Source organism: Capricornis sumatraensis, chromosome 16 (genome assembly GCF_032405125.1).
Source record: "Capricornis sumatraensis isolate serow.1 chromosome 16, serow.2, whole genome shotgun sequence".
In the NCBI taxonomy this organism is placed as follows: domain Eukaryota; kingdom Metazoa; phylum Chordata; class Mammalia; order Artiodactyla; family Bovidae; genus Capricornis; species Capricornis sumatraensis.
In genome coordinates, this window is record NC_091084.1 from 33,450,652 (window position 1) to 33,465,719 (window position 15,068).

Here is a 15,068-nt window from a genome sequence, read left to right on the forward strand (position 1 = left end):
CAGGAGACCTGAGTTCAATCGATGAATCAGGAAGATCCCCTGGAGAAGGGAACGGCTACCCACGCTAGTATTCTTACCTGGAGAATTCCAAGGACAGAGGGTCCTGGTGGGCTACAGTCCATGGGGATGCAAAGAGTCAGACATGACTGAGTGACTAATACTTTCACCTTCACTTTATAAGGCTCTACCTTGTTAACTGATGCTGGACTGAGTGGCTGCTTTAGCATGAGTTGGGGGTTGAGGAGCGAAGCTGAGATGGAGGAGAAACTGATGTTTGTCAATGGATGTATCCAGTGTGTACAAATCATAAATCCCTTTGTGTATAAAGTGAGGAGTGACATGTCTCTCTCCTTACTTCCTTTGCAATGATTTAGCAAAAATCGCACACATGTATAGCATGCGTGTGTGTGTGTGTTCTCATTCAGAACCAGTTGGCCTGTTTGTAGACTGTTAAACACCTCACCTTTCCTCCTTTCTTTCTCCACCTTGTGTATCAACAGATCCACCAGAATTGGTAAAAGAAGCTGAAATGTAAACCTTGATGGAAGCTAGTCTGAGATACATGCCTAGGTTTTAAAACATAATTCTTAAATATCAGTATAAGTCAGAATCACCCAGACAACTTGTCACAAATAGACTCCCAGGCCCCATGACAAGAGTCTGATCCAGGAGGTTTGGGATGAGACTCAGGAATTCATATTTTAATAAGCTCTTTGCTCTTTAACATTCTTAGTCTTTTATAAGAATAAGGTGATTCTAATGCGGGTGATCCTAAACTACACTTTGAAAATCACCATCAGAGAATTGCTTGGAAGGATCCTGGTACTGTCTAAACCCCATACCCTTGGTTTGCAGATGAAATTAAGGAAGCCAAGAGAAGTGAAGTGAGGTTGGTTAGCTAGTTAGGGCAGAGCATGGCCAGAAGTGAACAGCACTCTGGGCCCCACCACTCTATGTATAGGGGAGCAGGCCAATAGGAAGTGAGCTTGCTTTGCAACAGAGTGGATTGAAATTAGACACAAGGAAGAACTTCCTGACAGAGAGATATATGGAGGAGCTGACAGCACTTCCTTTCTCAGGGGATCTTAATTAAAGAAAGATTCTTATCAGGTGTGGGCACTTGAGGTGCAGAAACATCTGGTGACTTCGCATAAAGGGATCAGAGACCCTTCACAGAGTTCTGCTGTGGCACCTGGATTTTGACCTTGTCATCAACATAAGGCCAGTGGTCCAGGAAGCCTGAGGTGTAGTCCTACCTCTGACAAAGACAAGCTTGTGACGTTGAGCCACTCGCTCAATTCTTGACCTTCATTTCTTCCCTGGGAGATAAATGCGGTTGCATTAGATTGCCTGTAATTTCCAAGGAGTCATCATTTTTATTTTCCACTGTAACTCCCTCACCAAAGCTCACACAACACTGGGACTTGTTTGTTGGCTGAACAAGTCCATCAGTTGAATAAAAAACTACTCGTTATTGAGTATCCAGAAGTTCTGTCTGCCAGTTCTCCCTTGCCTAGGGCGTTTTTAGTCTCTGTCTGACAGGTCCATAGTGAGCCTCCCTTTTTATGCTAATTTACATATTTAAAGGGGTCTAAGCTGAAGCTCCAGTACTTTGGCCACCTCATGTGAAGAGTTGACTCATTGGAAAAGACTCTGATGCTGGGAGGGATTGGGGGCAGGAGGAGAAGGGGACGACAGAGGATGAGATGGCTGGATGGCATCACGGACTCGATGGACGCGAGTCTGGGTGAACTTCGGGAGTTGGTGATGGACAGGGAGGCCTGGCGTGCTGCGATTCATGGGGTCGCAAAGAGTTGGACACGACTGAGCGTCTGAACTGCACTGAACTGAACCTCAGATGAGGGCTTCCCTGGTGGTTCAGCGGTAAAGAATCTTCCTATAATGCAGGAGACACTAGTTCGATCCCTGAGTCAGGAAGATCCCCTGGAAAGGGGCATGGCAACCCACTCCAGTACTCTTGCCTGGACAATCCCTGGACTGAGGAGCCTGGTGAGCTACAGCCTGTAGGGTCGCAAAGGGTGGGACAGGACCGAAGCGACTGAGCACAAATACGTCCTTGAGAGGGACATGAGTTACAGCTTCTACATCCGTGTCCTCTCATGAGTGACTGTTCAGACCTCTGGCTGCTTAGGATCACTGCCCAAGCAGAGAAGCCAGACCAGAGTGGCACCTCTCCATCGCTGGCGGCCTCTGGTCAGCAGTCCCTGTGCCCCCTTCTCATGGGGCCCCCCTTTGATGACCTCCCTCTGTTCCTTTCAGAAAGCGGATCTGGCCGTGGCAGGCCTCACCATTACTGCAGAACGGGAGAAAGTGATTGATTTCTCGAAGCCATTCATGACTCTGGGAATTAGCATTCTTTACCGAGTTCATATGGTAAGAGATTTATTTTATAAGCATTTATGGCATTAGAGTTATTTGCATGCAAACACTGAGTTATATGGTAATAATGAATGACTCACAGAAATATTTAGATTTCAAGACTTAAATGCAAATGTGCCAGGCTATTTTCTCCCCCATCAGCTGTGAGGACTTGCAAACAGGAGGAATGGAAAAGTCACACTTGGGGGCTTTCCAGTAAAAATAATGCTTCTGCCTTACTGCATAGGGATGGCCAAGAACGATCATTCAACCCTTGGTTCGTAGAGTGTTGGCAATTGGACCCAAGGGTTACTCAGGTTCCTCCAAGGTGGTGGGTCCCCAGCCCGGATGAGTCACCCCAGATTTCTCAAAGCCTTTGGCAACCTTCAGATCTGCTTCTCTTCATTCTGAGCATTGCACCTACTGAGGCAATGCAGACTCCCTCTTTTGATTAGCTGCACTGGAGAATAAAGAGCAGGTAATGTAATATTACTTATAGCTTCTTCTTCCTCCCTTTCAAAAGGAAGGACTAGACTGAGTATAAAAATGAGTTTGTAAAAGCTCCCCCACGGGCAGCAGGGGCTGGATGCGACATCAAAGTTACTGGCTGGTGGGGGGAGCATCCAGAGAGGGAATAGTAACCCTTATCCAACCTAGCTCTAAGCACACATCTAGTACATGGATTTCCCCAATGATCTAGTCACTTTAGGCATCCAAGGTCATGCCAACATGATGTATTCTAGCAGCCGGCACCACAAAGCTGCTCAACAGCGAGGAACCCAGAGCTCACCCCATCTACCTGCTGAAGACCCTCCACCCTTCTGAGCCCCTCCCAGGCCCCAAGTCTCAGCCCTGGGAGAAAGGAGTTTTCTATATTTGCAGCCCCAGCCAGGGCATCAGGATCTGTGGCCCGTTTCTCCAGGAGGAAGGACTTCTTGTCTCAGAGTCCACTCGGGCAGCTCAGAAGACCACTGTCCTGGGCTGGGCCTCAGTGTCCATCATCATTGCTGCCCAGCTTGGACAGAGAGACTACATCATCTGGAAGACGAGACAGCATCAAAATCCCAAGCTGTCTGGGCTAAGCCAGATAGAAATGTGAGGATCTGGTCATAATCACTGTGGTGATGGATGTTTCTGTCTTATGAATGAAGGGGGATTTTGATCTTTCCTCCTATGTTTTCCATGATAATGATAACTCCCATTCACTGAGCACCTCTTGTGTGCCAGACACTCTTCAGGCCCCTGTGATGTGGGCTGTTGTCACGGATTGGTTTGTGTCCCCTCAAAAGGACTTGTGAATTGGGTGACCTTATTTGGAAATAGGATCTTCGCAGATGGAGTCAAGTTAAGATGAGGTCATACTGGAATAGGGGAGGTGGAGCTAATCCAATGACCAGTGTCTCTATAAAGAAGTGGGAAATTTGGACACAGACACCCAGAGGAGAAGACAGCTGCTAAGTCACTTCAGTCGTGTCTGACCCTGTGTGACCCCATAAATGGCAGCCCACCAGGCTTCCCCATCCCTGGGATCCTCCAGGCAAGAACACTGGAGTGGGTTGCCATTTCCTTCTCCAATGCATGAAAGTGAAAAGTGAAAGTGAAGTCCCTCAGTCGTGTCTGACTCTTAGCGACCCCATGGACTGCAGCCTACCAGGCTCCTCCGTCCATGGGATTTTCCAGGCAAGAGTACTGGAGTGGGGTGCCATTGCCTTCTCCGAGAGGGGAAGACAAGACCCTGTGAATTTGGAGGCAGACTAGAGGGATACATCTACAAGCCAAGAAACGCCAAGGATGGCCAGCAACCCCAGAAGCTAGAAGGGACAAGGAAAGCATTTGCCCTTAATTCTGAACTTCCAGCCTCCAGAACCTTGAGATGATTCACTTCTGTTGTGTTAAGCCCCCTCCCTGCCAGTCAGTGGCACCTTGTTCTGGCAGCCCTAGTAATTGAGTACAGTCATCCTGTTCTTATTTTAGAAATGAGGAAACAGTGGCAAGCAGTTCTACAAGTGTAGCCAAGCCCACACATCTCTCAGTGAAAGAGCAGAGTTCAAACCCAGGAACGGTGTGGTGCAAGCCTGTGTCCTCTCTGTTGTTACTGAAAGAGTGTATGTGGGGTCCGGCTGCTCGCCACTCAGAAGCCAGTAAGCAGGCCAGGTTGGTGGAAAGGGAAGTTTGCTTTATTTCAGATGTCAGCACCTGGGGTAGGAGAAGGGTGGCAGACATCTGTCCAAAAGGTGGGGGACTCTCCCCACCCCCTGCTGGTAACCAGTGGGGCAAGAGCTTTTATAGACAGAGGGAGGGGGCCACATACAGAAATAGCACAGTCAGCTCTGACCGTCATCTTTAAATTGGTCATCAGTGGTCTGAGCAGCAGCATCCTGATTGTTTAGGTCCAATCTTTCGTTCCAAGGTTGGTTTGTTTCCATTTCTTGGAGGCCAGTTCTCGGAATTGTGGCAGCTCATGTCCTGGGTACAGTCTGGTCATCCTGTAGTTAATTTCTCCACCTGCTGTTTTGGTATCTGTAAGACAGCTCACAGGATATGGCTCAGAATATTATCTATAGCCCTTGAGAAAGAATGAAAGGTTCTTGACTATGCTTAATGACTACATTATTACTGTTTAGTCTCCTTTGACTGTTTTCCTTTGTTTCTGCATTTCTCACTTCTCTGATTAAACTTATCCTTTGGCTAAAGTTTTCCACACACATAGGGCAGGCAGAGGACATGATTGGGGGAGACAAGGACCATAGGTCCTGCTCTGTTTCACCGTGATATGAGGCTGTCACCTGCATTGTGTGACCTGCTCATAAGTTGTCCCGTAAGTGGGGCTCTCTCCCTATTCTCAACTGGTCCTCGCAACTGGAGGTGTTATCATTCCTATCTTACAAATGAGGAGACCACGGTCACACCTGGAGCTGGGTCTGGAATCCAGGTCTCCTGATTCACAGGGTAATGTTCTTGTCATCATCATATTGCTTGATACCTAGAGACAGCTTTCCATCCAGCACCATTTCTTGAGCCCCACCCCCCCATCACCCCGACCCATTCTCCTCCCACAACTGAGCTCCGAAGGAGGATCCAAAAAAGACAGAGACACAGTCTTCCTCCAAATGGCATTTCTATGGTCAGGTCACATGACTAGGCTCTGGCCTTGAGTTCCTGACTAAGGCCGAAGGCACTAGAGCACCGCCCATGATCAGATGGGCTGAGAGGAGCCATATGAGTATAAGCACATCAGCGCAAGTGTTTTCACCGCCTGGGACATCTGCTGCTAGGCCACCTGCACCACCAGGACACCACTGTCCTGAACATCAACTCTGGACATCCTTAATGGGACCATCAGCCAAATGTTTCCTACCAACTGCACGCCTCAGACTGTATGAGCTCGTCTGCGTTCGTTCTGGGATGTGAAATTTTATGTGTCAGCTTGGAGAGGTTCTAGTGCCCAGATATTCCGTTAACCCCTAGTCCAGATGATGCTACGAGGGTCTTTTGTAGATGTGATGAACATCTATGATCAGTTGACGTCAAGTAAAGGAGATGACCCTTGGTTATGTGGGTGGGTCTCATCCAATCAGTGAAAGGCCTTGAGAGCAAAAGCAGGTTTGCCAAAGCAAAGGGAATTCTGTATCAAAGCTATCACGTAGAAATCCTGAGTTTCCAGCCTGCCCTACAGATTTGGGACCTACCAGCTCCTACAATCACACGAGCCAATTCCTTGAAATAACTCAGGTAGCGCTACTGGTAAAGAATCCACTTACCAATGCAAGCGAAGCAAGAAACACAAGTTTGATCCCTGAGTTGGGAAGATCCCCTAGAGTAGGAAATGGCAAGCCAGTCCAGTATTCTTGTCTGGGAAATCCCATGGACAGAGAGGAGCCTGGTGGGCTACAGTCTACAGGGTCACAAAGAGTCAGACATGACTGAGCGTGCACGCACATGCACACACACACACAGACACACACACACACACATCCTCCTGGTATTCTCTGTCTCTCTGGAGAGCCTTACCCACACAGTTCCCTTGTCTGATCAACGTTCCTTCCCTCTCCCTGCCGTTTTACTGAGGCACTAGTGTGTCACACAGCTGCTCAGATCTAATTTTTAACAGGGGGCCAAGCTGAGCAAAAATTGAGTGCTGGCGTGAACAGCTCACACTAAGCAGAACTGACGGTTTATACATTTATTCAACAAATATTTACTTGCATTCCATGTGTGCAGCAGAATGCTTAGAAAGCATCAAAAAGTGAGCTGGGGAGAAGACAATCCTGAATCAACTAAATGGGGAGACCTGGTTAGAACAAGTCTGAGATGAAGTGTGCAGAGTCTGAGACAAAAGAGGTTGTCAGAAACAGATAATACCAAAGGGGAGCCCAGCAGAGTTCACCGTGAGTGCCGCTGTCTAAAATTATTTTACATAGAGAAGCTCTCTCTGACACAATAAGTGTTAAGCTGGTGAAATTAAAGTTGAATACTGGGTGTTTATTATTTTGTAAATTTTCTCTAACTGATAGTTCTCTGTGAGCAAAAATATGATTCATTTAATGTAGTTTATAATCTATAATGACCCAGTCTCTTAGCTCTGTATCAAGGTCACCTGAGTTGTGAGTGATAGTTACCAAAAAAGTGAGCATCTGGTGAAAATCAAACCTGTGTGCAACAATAAAAATAGTTAACACAAGGTATAAATGCCTAGTTAGAAGTTCTTCAGAACCTTTCAAAATAACAGGTGGTGGTAGGTATATCTCAACTCTAAAGATAACCAGAAGTAACTTGTGCCTGTCCAGCAATCTCAGATTATCTAGGTTCTTGAACATGGATCATCACGAGTTGACTGTGGGATATTTTCCTTCCTCTCAACCTTGGGGTATAATCTATTTCTGCCAGGCATATCCAGGATCAGAATCAGAAGACTGTTTTGCTCTTCGACCTCTACTCCCTGCCACTCAGAGGCTGGCTTTGACATTTGTTATTGTCAATCTCTCCTGCTGATTAAAACCCCCTCTCTGTTCCTAATCACCATTCTCTCCTGCTGTGCTTCCTGTCTCTCTGATTATTGCCTTCTTTACCATTTCTCTTGATTCTTCTCTCTCTGTTTGCCACTTAAATGTCTGTGGTCCTTTTCCATTCTCACTCTCCCAATTCTCTGACTGGATAATCTCACCTGCTCCCAAATCTATAAATCTAACCCTGACTGCTCTCCTGAATTCCGGAAGCATATTTTAAAAACATTACTAAGTTGTCTCCAGACTTCCCAGGCGGTTCAGTGATAAAGAATCCGCCTGCCCGTGTGGGAGCCACAGGAGACGCAGGTTCGATCCCTGAGTCAGGAGGATCCCTGGAGGAGGAAATGACAACACTCCAGTATCATTTATTCATTATATATCATTATTCACTTACATCATTATATCTAGAATAATGCCATGGATAGAGGAGCCTGACAGGCTACAGTCCACGGAGTCACGAAGAGTCAGACATGACTGAGCAGCTGGGCACACACGAGCCATCTCCACATGGATATCTCACAGGCACCTCAAAAACGGGGACTCACACAAACTGCATTTGGCATGTTCCTCCCTCCTCCCCTCTGCCCCCTCTCGGGTCGCAGCATCTGCATCCAGCCACCTGAGCCGCCCTGCACTTGTCTTTCCTCGAATGCCCATTTGGTCCACTCACGTCCTAAGCAGTCTTCACAGATGCTGTCTATTCCTGCCCACTCTGCCTTGGTTCAGGCTCTCCTCATCTCTAACATCAACTGCTGCATTCCAGTGGCCTGTATCCTCCTTGAAGGCAGGGGTTTCTTTTATTTTTTAGGCTTTTAAGAAGTACCTTCTTTATTTTTGGCTGTGCTGGGTCTTTGCCGCTGCTCGTGGGCTTTCTCTGGCTGCGGTAAGAGAGGGCTACGCTCTAGCTGCGATGTGCAGGCTTCCTGGTGCGGCAGCCCCTCTTGTGGAATACAGGCTCTAGGGCACTCAGGCTTCAGTACTTGCAGCACACAGGCTCAGTAATTGTGTTGCATGGGCTTATTTGCCCCAAGGCACGTGGAATCTTTCTGGAGCAGGGATCATTGAGCCTGTGTCTCCTGCCTAGGCTGGCAGATTCTTTGCTGAGCCACCCGGGAAGCCCCAATATCATATGGTATTAGACTATGCATGTTTATGGGATGATTTTTGGTGTGGAAAATGTCATCATCCTAAACAGGCAGCATTTACTTGAAAAGTATAGAAGGAAGAAAGGAAAGTGGGGAGAAGTGTGAGGGATCTTGTAATTCTGTGAGCAATGAGCACCACTTCCCTTTGTGGCTCACGGCCAAGCATCACTGACTCCCAGGAACCTGGCTTCTGTCAGGAGGTCCAGTATTCTAGGCAGCAGGATGAGTGACCCGAATTGATTTCTTCTTTTTCTTTCTGACCTTTACCCTGTTGGTCTGAGAACAAAAAGTGAGTGAAAGCAGATGTTGGGGGAGCTCAGATCCATCAACAGGTCAGGCTTTGCCATAGCTGCCACCTGAACCCCTTACTCCCTCCCGCCCTGATGCCTGTGCATCCCACAGACAGAAAAGCACACTCCTGAGAAGGCCTCAGAACCCCTGACCCAGGCCAGATGAGCTTCCAGGTCAAACATAGAGGGCCCAGCCTTTAGAATCTGGAGTGTCCCCATGTACTCCACAGATGGGAGTCCAGTGACTGGGGACATCAGAAGTTCAGGACTCTCTTCATTTCCTTAGCATATTAGCTTATTTCTTATTGAGAAGTTCAGTATGTAACACAGAAGTATAACCCCAAGGGCATTTTGCAGTCCGGGGGGTTTCACAGAATTGTGTATTTTGCAGTCCAGCGTTTTATAGAACTGATGCATACTATAAGCTCCCAAATATCTGTGAATGGAAGGGAGAAGAGCACAGAAAATCAAAAACATTCATATTTGATGTTAGAGTATGTCATGTAGCTTTCTCTCTCTTATTTTTCTACAGCAGCAATTTGCCTAATGATGTTTTGCTCAGATTAATATTAAAGTAAGTTTGTATGCCTCAAGCACACACTGACTGTTGGAGCAAGGCCTCACCAGAGCATGCCAAAAGCCAACCTGGGGTTTGACATTTGGCACATAGAGCCCCAAAATGGATAATCAGGTTTAAAAAATTCAGCATCGATATATTCAAGGAGGTTGGGTGCATGTCCAGGATATTTGTGTGTTGACTAACATCATCTGACGCCTCGTTATTCATGAAGCACTTTCACAATCTCTGGTTTACTACAGCAACCCCCCGAGGCAGACAGTAGAATTCTTGTTTCACACAGAAGGATTCTGAGGTCAGTGGTGGCCAGTGGTGCAGGGGAAGGAAGAAAGATGGGGCAATGGTGAGGGTGCACGGAACCCAGGTTTTCAGTCTCCAAGTCCACACACTTGCAATGATCTGTCTTTATGGTGTAGGAGGTATATTTCCTTGTGTTAGGTGATCTTTCACGATCCTTTCTAATCTAATGATACTATCTATGATCCCATGTAGCACCCTGAGCCAGCCAGAGCATCTAAGGCTCCCTTGAAAAATGTGAGTTAGTGAGATTTCCCTGATGGTCCAGTGGTTAAGAATCTGCCTGCCCATGCAGGAGACATGGGTTCGATCCCTGGTCTGGAAACTAAGATCCCACATGGCTCAGGCAACTAAGCCCATGAGCCACAACTACTGAGCCTGCAGGCCACAGCTGGAGAGTAGCACCAACTCGCCACAACTAAAGAAAGCCCACATGCCCCAAGCAAGAGCCCATGTGCCACAACCAGGACCACCAAAAATAGGTAAACAAATAAATAAGTTTTTAGAAAATATGAGTTAATTATTTCCCCCTGTGATGTTCTGCTCCATCTTTGAATGACAAATGTGAAAGTTTGACACTTTGTTCTTTTTCTCTTCTTAACCCTTGGCAAGAATCATCTCTTTAAAGAAAAGTTAAAAAAAAAAAAAAGCAAACTGATTAAATTTAAAAATGAGCAAGAAATAAATTTCAACATTAAATTAACACCTGGCATTTTTTCTGGATGTATTAGTCGTTTTTCAAGAAGGTCTGTTTCATCTCAGAAAGACTGTCTAGGAAAATGGGGAATAATACTTAGTAAACCAATGAATCATTTCTAATACTGCTTAATACTCTGTTATGAGAAAGTAGAAAATGAATAAAGTTCTATTCCTTAAAACTAAGTAACCTGATAGCCCGTATAACGGAAGTATATGGTTCTCTGGATGTATAATCACGTTACTATTGGTTACTTATAGAGTGCTTCTCTCTCAAGAAGCTCAAGGATTTTATCAATGTTACTATAGTAATTCTCACATCCCCACTTCATGTTGATTGCGATATTCCACTTTCTGGAAGAAGAAAACAGCACCCAGAGAAGCAGAGTGGTTCACCAAAGATCACTCAGAAAGTCAAGGTCAGAACCAGGTTTAGAACTTAGGTCTTCTTGTGACAGAGTTCCAATCAGCAAAGTGAAAATAGATATACCAGCATCTGGATTATAAAGGCAACAACCCCATCTGGGTGTTTTAAGTGAAGAGGGATTAATTGCTTACTTCTTTTTTCCTCTTAGAGTCAGAGGTGGGAAGTGTGTGCTAAACCAAAATATCAAGACAGTCCACTGCAGACACACTGAGGGAGTTATCCATGGGTTCCTGGGGTGGACCAAGAATCTCCTCCTTCTGCTTCTTCCAGAAGGATTCATGGAGACTGCATCTGTCTTATCTGTTTCTTCAGCCCTAAAGAGTGTTTTATTGACCACTGATGACACCTGGTAGTGGAAAGAAACCTCTGTATCAGTGGCCATTTAGTTCTACAGGCTGGCAAGGCCACATGGAGGACAGGATGAGCCTCTGTCTTTGGTTCTGCTGGAGAGGGGAGAGTGCTGCTGGAGGGAGAGAAGCAACAGCATTGATGTCCCAAGTCTGTGTGTCAGGCAGTGGAGGGTGCCCAGCCCTCACACAGACACAGGAGAGCCCACTGCACATCTGAGCCACTCTGTCTTGACTCCTTTGGGAAGGCTGAGGTGGAACTGAGTTCCAAAGCTTGCAATTACCAGCTTCTAAGAGCCAGCCTTCCAGAAGAGAGCCTGGTATTACCCTAATCACTTCCTGGGGGAGCCCTGGGGAAACTCTCATGATTCATGTATTATAACCCACTAAAACTCTAGGAGTTATAGAAAGGGAATGTGGCCAGATGGAATTCTCCCTCCAAGGATCCTTAGCATGTGCTACTACGGGACGGAAAATTGGATTTCTTGTCCATGAGAGAGGACTATAAAAGGCAGTTCCCTCTTTCCTCATACACCCCCACCTCTCTCACGCATGGCTCCCATTAGACAGTTGTCGTTCAGTCGCTAAGTCGTATCCAACTCTTTGCGACCCCAAGAACTACCCCGCCAGGCTCCTCTGGCCATGGAATTTCCCAATCTAGAGTACTGGAGGAGGTTGCCATGCCCTCCTCCAGGGGATCTTTCCCACCCAGGGATCGAACCTGCGTCTCCTGCACTGGCAGGTGGATTCTTTACCTCTGATCCACCAGGGAAGCCCATTAGACAGAGGGGGGAGCCATCACTTACTTATGTAGCACTTACTGTGTGTTAAAACAGTGCAAGAGGTAGGTTTTATGATTACCCCCGTGTTACAGAAGAAGACTTGGAGACCTAGAGAGCTTACATAACTCACCCAGGATCCCATAATTGTATATGGTACAGCCAGGATTCAGTCCTGGGCAGGCTGACTCCAGAGTCTGCATGTTAATTCATTACCTGTCCTGCACTACCTGGCCCCAATGTCCTTATGCATTTGGCTCCAGACTCTGGGCAAGCAATTACTTTCTTACTATAACGTCATTTCTTCCAGTAAATGTGCAATGAAGTATCAGTGAGGTTACGGATTTTTTTTAAGGATAAGAGGAATTTTCACCAGGCAAGAGGAGATTAGTTCCACTCGGTAACTCCGTGAACAGCTCCACTGCTGATATTCAAAGGGCCTTGCCACTCAGGGATTGTAGTCATTTGGTGACCAGCCCCGTCTCGCTCACCATCCGACAGCATCCGTGATGCTGGCTCTGACGTGGTCCGTCTGAAGCACAGTACAGAAATCAAGGAACCAGTTCCCATTTTGGTGCCATCTAATTTGCAGCCCCATTTACAGGGCTTGGCTTGACCTAGACATTTGGGGCATAGACTCTGTATCACCAATTATCTACCTTCAACGTGGTTGTCTTCACCAGAAAGAACAGGCCCAAACTGTAGTCAACAGAGACATGTATAAATCAATAAGAGAGTCCCCAAAGAGGATGGTTTGTCGCTCACTCACTCAGTCGTGTCCGATTCTTTTCAACCCCATGGACTGCCGCACACCAGGCTTCCCTGTTCCTCACCAACTCCCAGAGCTTGCTCAAACTAATGTCCATTGAATAGGTAATGCTATCCAACCGTCTCATCCTCTGTCACCCCCTTCTCCTGCCTTCAGTCTTTCCCAACATCAGGGTCTTTTCCAGTGAGTCAGTTCTTCACATCAGGTGGCCAAAGCACTGATGCTTTAGCATCAGTCCTTCCAATGAGTATTCAGGGTTGATTTCCTTTAGGATTGACTGGGTTGATCTCCTTGCTGTCCGAGGGACTCTTGAGAGTCTTAAATGATGATGGATATAAATAATGCTTAGAGTACTTTAAGGGGGCGAGATCGAGTAGGCTGGGATTCTGTTGGCATTGGGGAGAAGGTGCAGGATTAATTAGGGAGTTTATTGAAGCAAATTGTAAAGATACAACGGAGAGGAAGATGCGATACAGCTGCTGTTTGAAAGAAGGAGAGCACGGTATCCCTATGGAACAGCTTGACAAACGAGCACCAGAGAAATTGAAACCATCACCAGTGATATGAGCACTGCACTTAACCTCCCTGGGTCCCATTTCTTCCATCTGTCAATATGGAGAACTGAGTACTGAAATCCAAAGAACATAGTGAAGCATTTTGAGATCTGAAGAAAAGCATCACCATCATATATCCACATATCCATTGGGTTAAGGAAAACTTGTTATTAGGAAGAAATGCCAGTGGCATATGACTCCCGATCTACCCCCAGCACCAGGAACTCAGATGTCTGTTGGGAAGGAAGCAAATGAAAGCATCCACATAGAAAAAAAAACGGGAGGCGTTCAGAGCCTTGCAAGTAACATACTTCTCTTTGGCATCATAAAAACAGCTTGGGCTCAGTCCAAGCCTAGTCTGTGCAAGCCCAGACCCACATCTCAAATGACTGCCCATTCCTTGCTTTTCTGGTTGGCGTCAGTCAGTCACACGTGGAATCAGATGTTGCCTTGCCAACGTGACTGATATGTTTCCAGGCGAGCTCTGTTTATGTCTTGATCCTTGTTTGTGTGATGCTCTATGTTTTATAACTTAAGTCTCCAGGAATTTTTCCCATGGCTGGGCATCATTTCTTATCACCCATAACCAAATACGGCAGCTTTAAATAGTGCTGTCATTTTCCTCAATTTCGTTCGTTGTGATATAATCAGGGATAGATTTCTGACATTGAGCATCTAATGGGGTTTCAGATTCAGAGAGTAACAATGAGAGAATTTTTTTCTCCTGGATATCTCTCAGTTGGGAGACACAGAGTGAAGTAGTCACGAGTGACAGGTGTAGAATTCATGTACGTTTGCCCAGAGAAGCTCCAGGGGATAGAAGGACCCCAAGAGAGGCCCGAACTAGTGATTTTCTGCAGCAGGTGTGTAGGTGTAATGAGCATCTTCACCCCCTTCTGGACTCAGGCTGTCTCTTCCTGCCTCTGCACTGGCTCTTCAGATGATGGTGAAGGCATGGTTAGTCCATGATGGACACAGGAATGACTAACGAGGGACTCCAATTCCGCTGTCGTGCGTCCTTCTTCCTGTTACACAATTTACATAGTGATAGGGCCGTACATACTCAAATGGTCTCCTCCCTGTTTCTCTCCTGTTTCCCTGGTCACTGGGCTTTGTCCTTCAAGCTGTTTCATTTTCCCAGTCACCTGAGTGTTCTCTGCAGCTCAACATGAACATACATGAGGCAGAGAAATTGCAGTTGGTATCAGAGGGCAGTTCCCTGGTCTAAGCCACATTGGGAGAGAAATCCAATTTCAGACAGACCACCCCAGGGGGCACTGTCACACTGATGAAGGACTTCAGGATCCAAGAACCAGTGCCCCACTGGCAGAGGGTGAGCTCCGACTTCTTCACTCTGTACCCTCTGGACTGTGACCTCAGTGGGAGAATAAAATTATACTCCCGAGTGCTTTGGGAATTTGTCTATTGGCTCACTGGGAAGGGATGGAGAACTCACCAGAAGAGCAGCTGAAAATCAGCCACAATTGGGGTTTGTGCAGATACAACAGGGCCTTGCAGCACTGTCTCCCCTGCTCCTTAGATGCTGCCTTGGGAGCAGCTGTTGTTACCTGCAGTTTCTCAGCATTATCTCATGGTCTGGCTGTCCTTGGATAACAAAAGCCCAGAAAGCTGATTGAGATAGCTCCCCTTCTTGTGTCTGGGAACCCCAGTACAAAATGACATACCTTGATACTGACAGCAGGTTGTGCCATGACTGATATGTCCTTGAACTTGAAAGTTTACCTGTTCATAGCACTCCTGAGCTTAATACTGATTTTCTATCCTATCCATGGACCTCGTAG

General features: G+C 46.6%; 1 protein-coding gene across 1 annotated transcript in view; it reads left to right on the plus strand.

Annotated features, from left to right (window-relative positions):
* Positions 1-15,068, plus strand: part of GRIK4 (glutamate ionotropic receptor kainate type subunit 4) — a 344,872-nt gene that overhangs the window by 292,755 nt on the left and 37,049 nt on the right. The window contains exon 12 of the mRNA XM_068988252.1: positions 2,281-2,394. Coding sequence (XP_068844353.1) covers positions 2,281-2,394 — 114 coding nt within the window. The remainder of the gene's footprint in view (positions 1-2,280; positions 2,395-15,068) is intronic.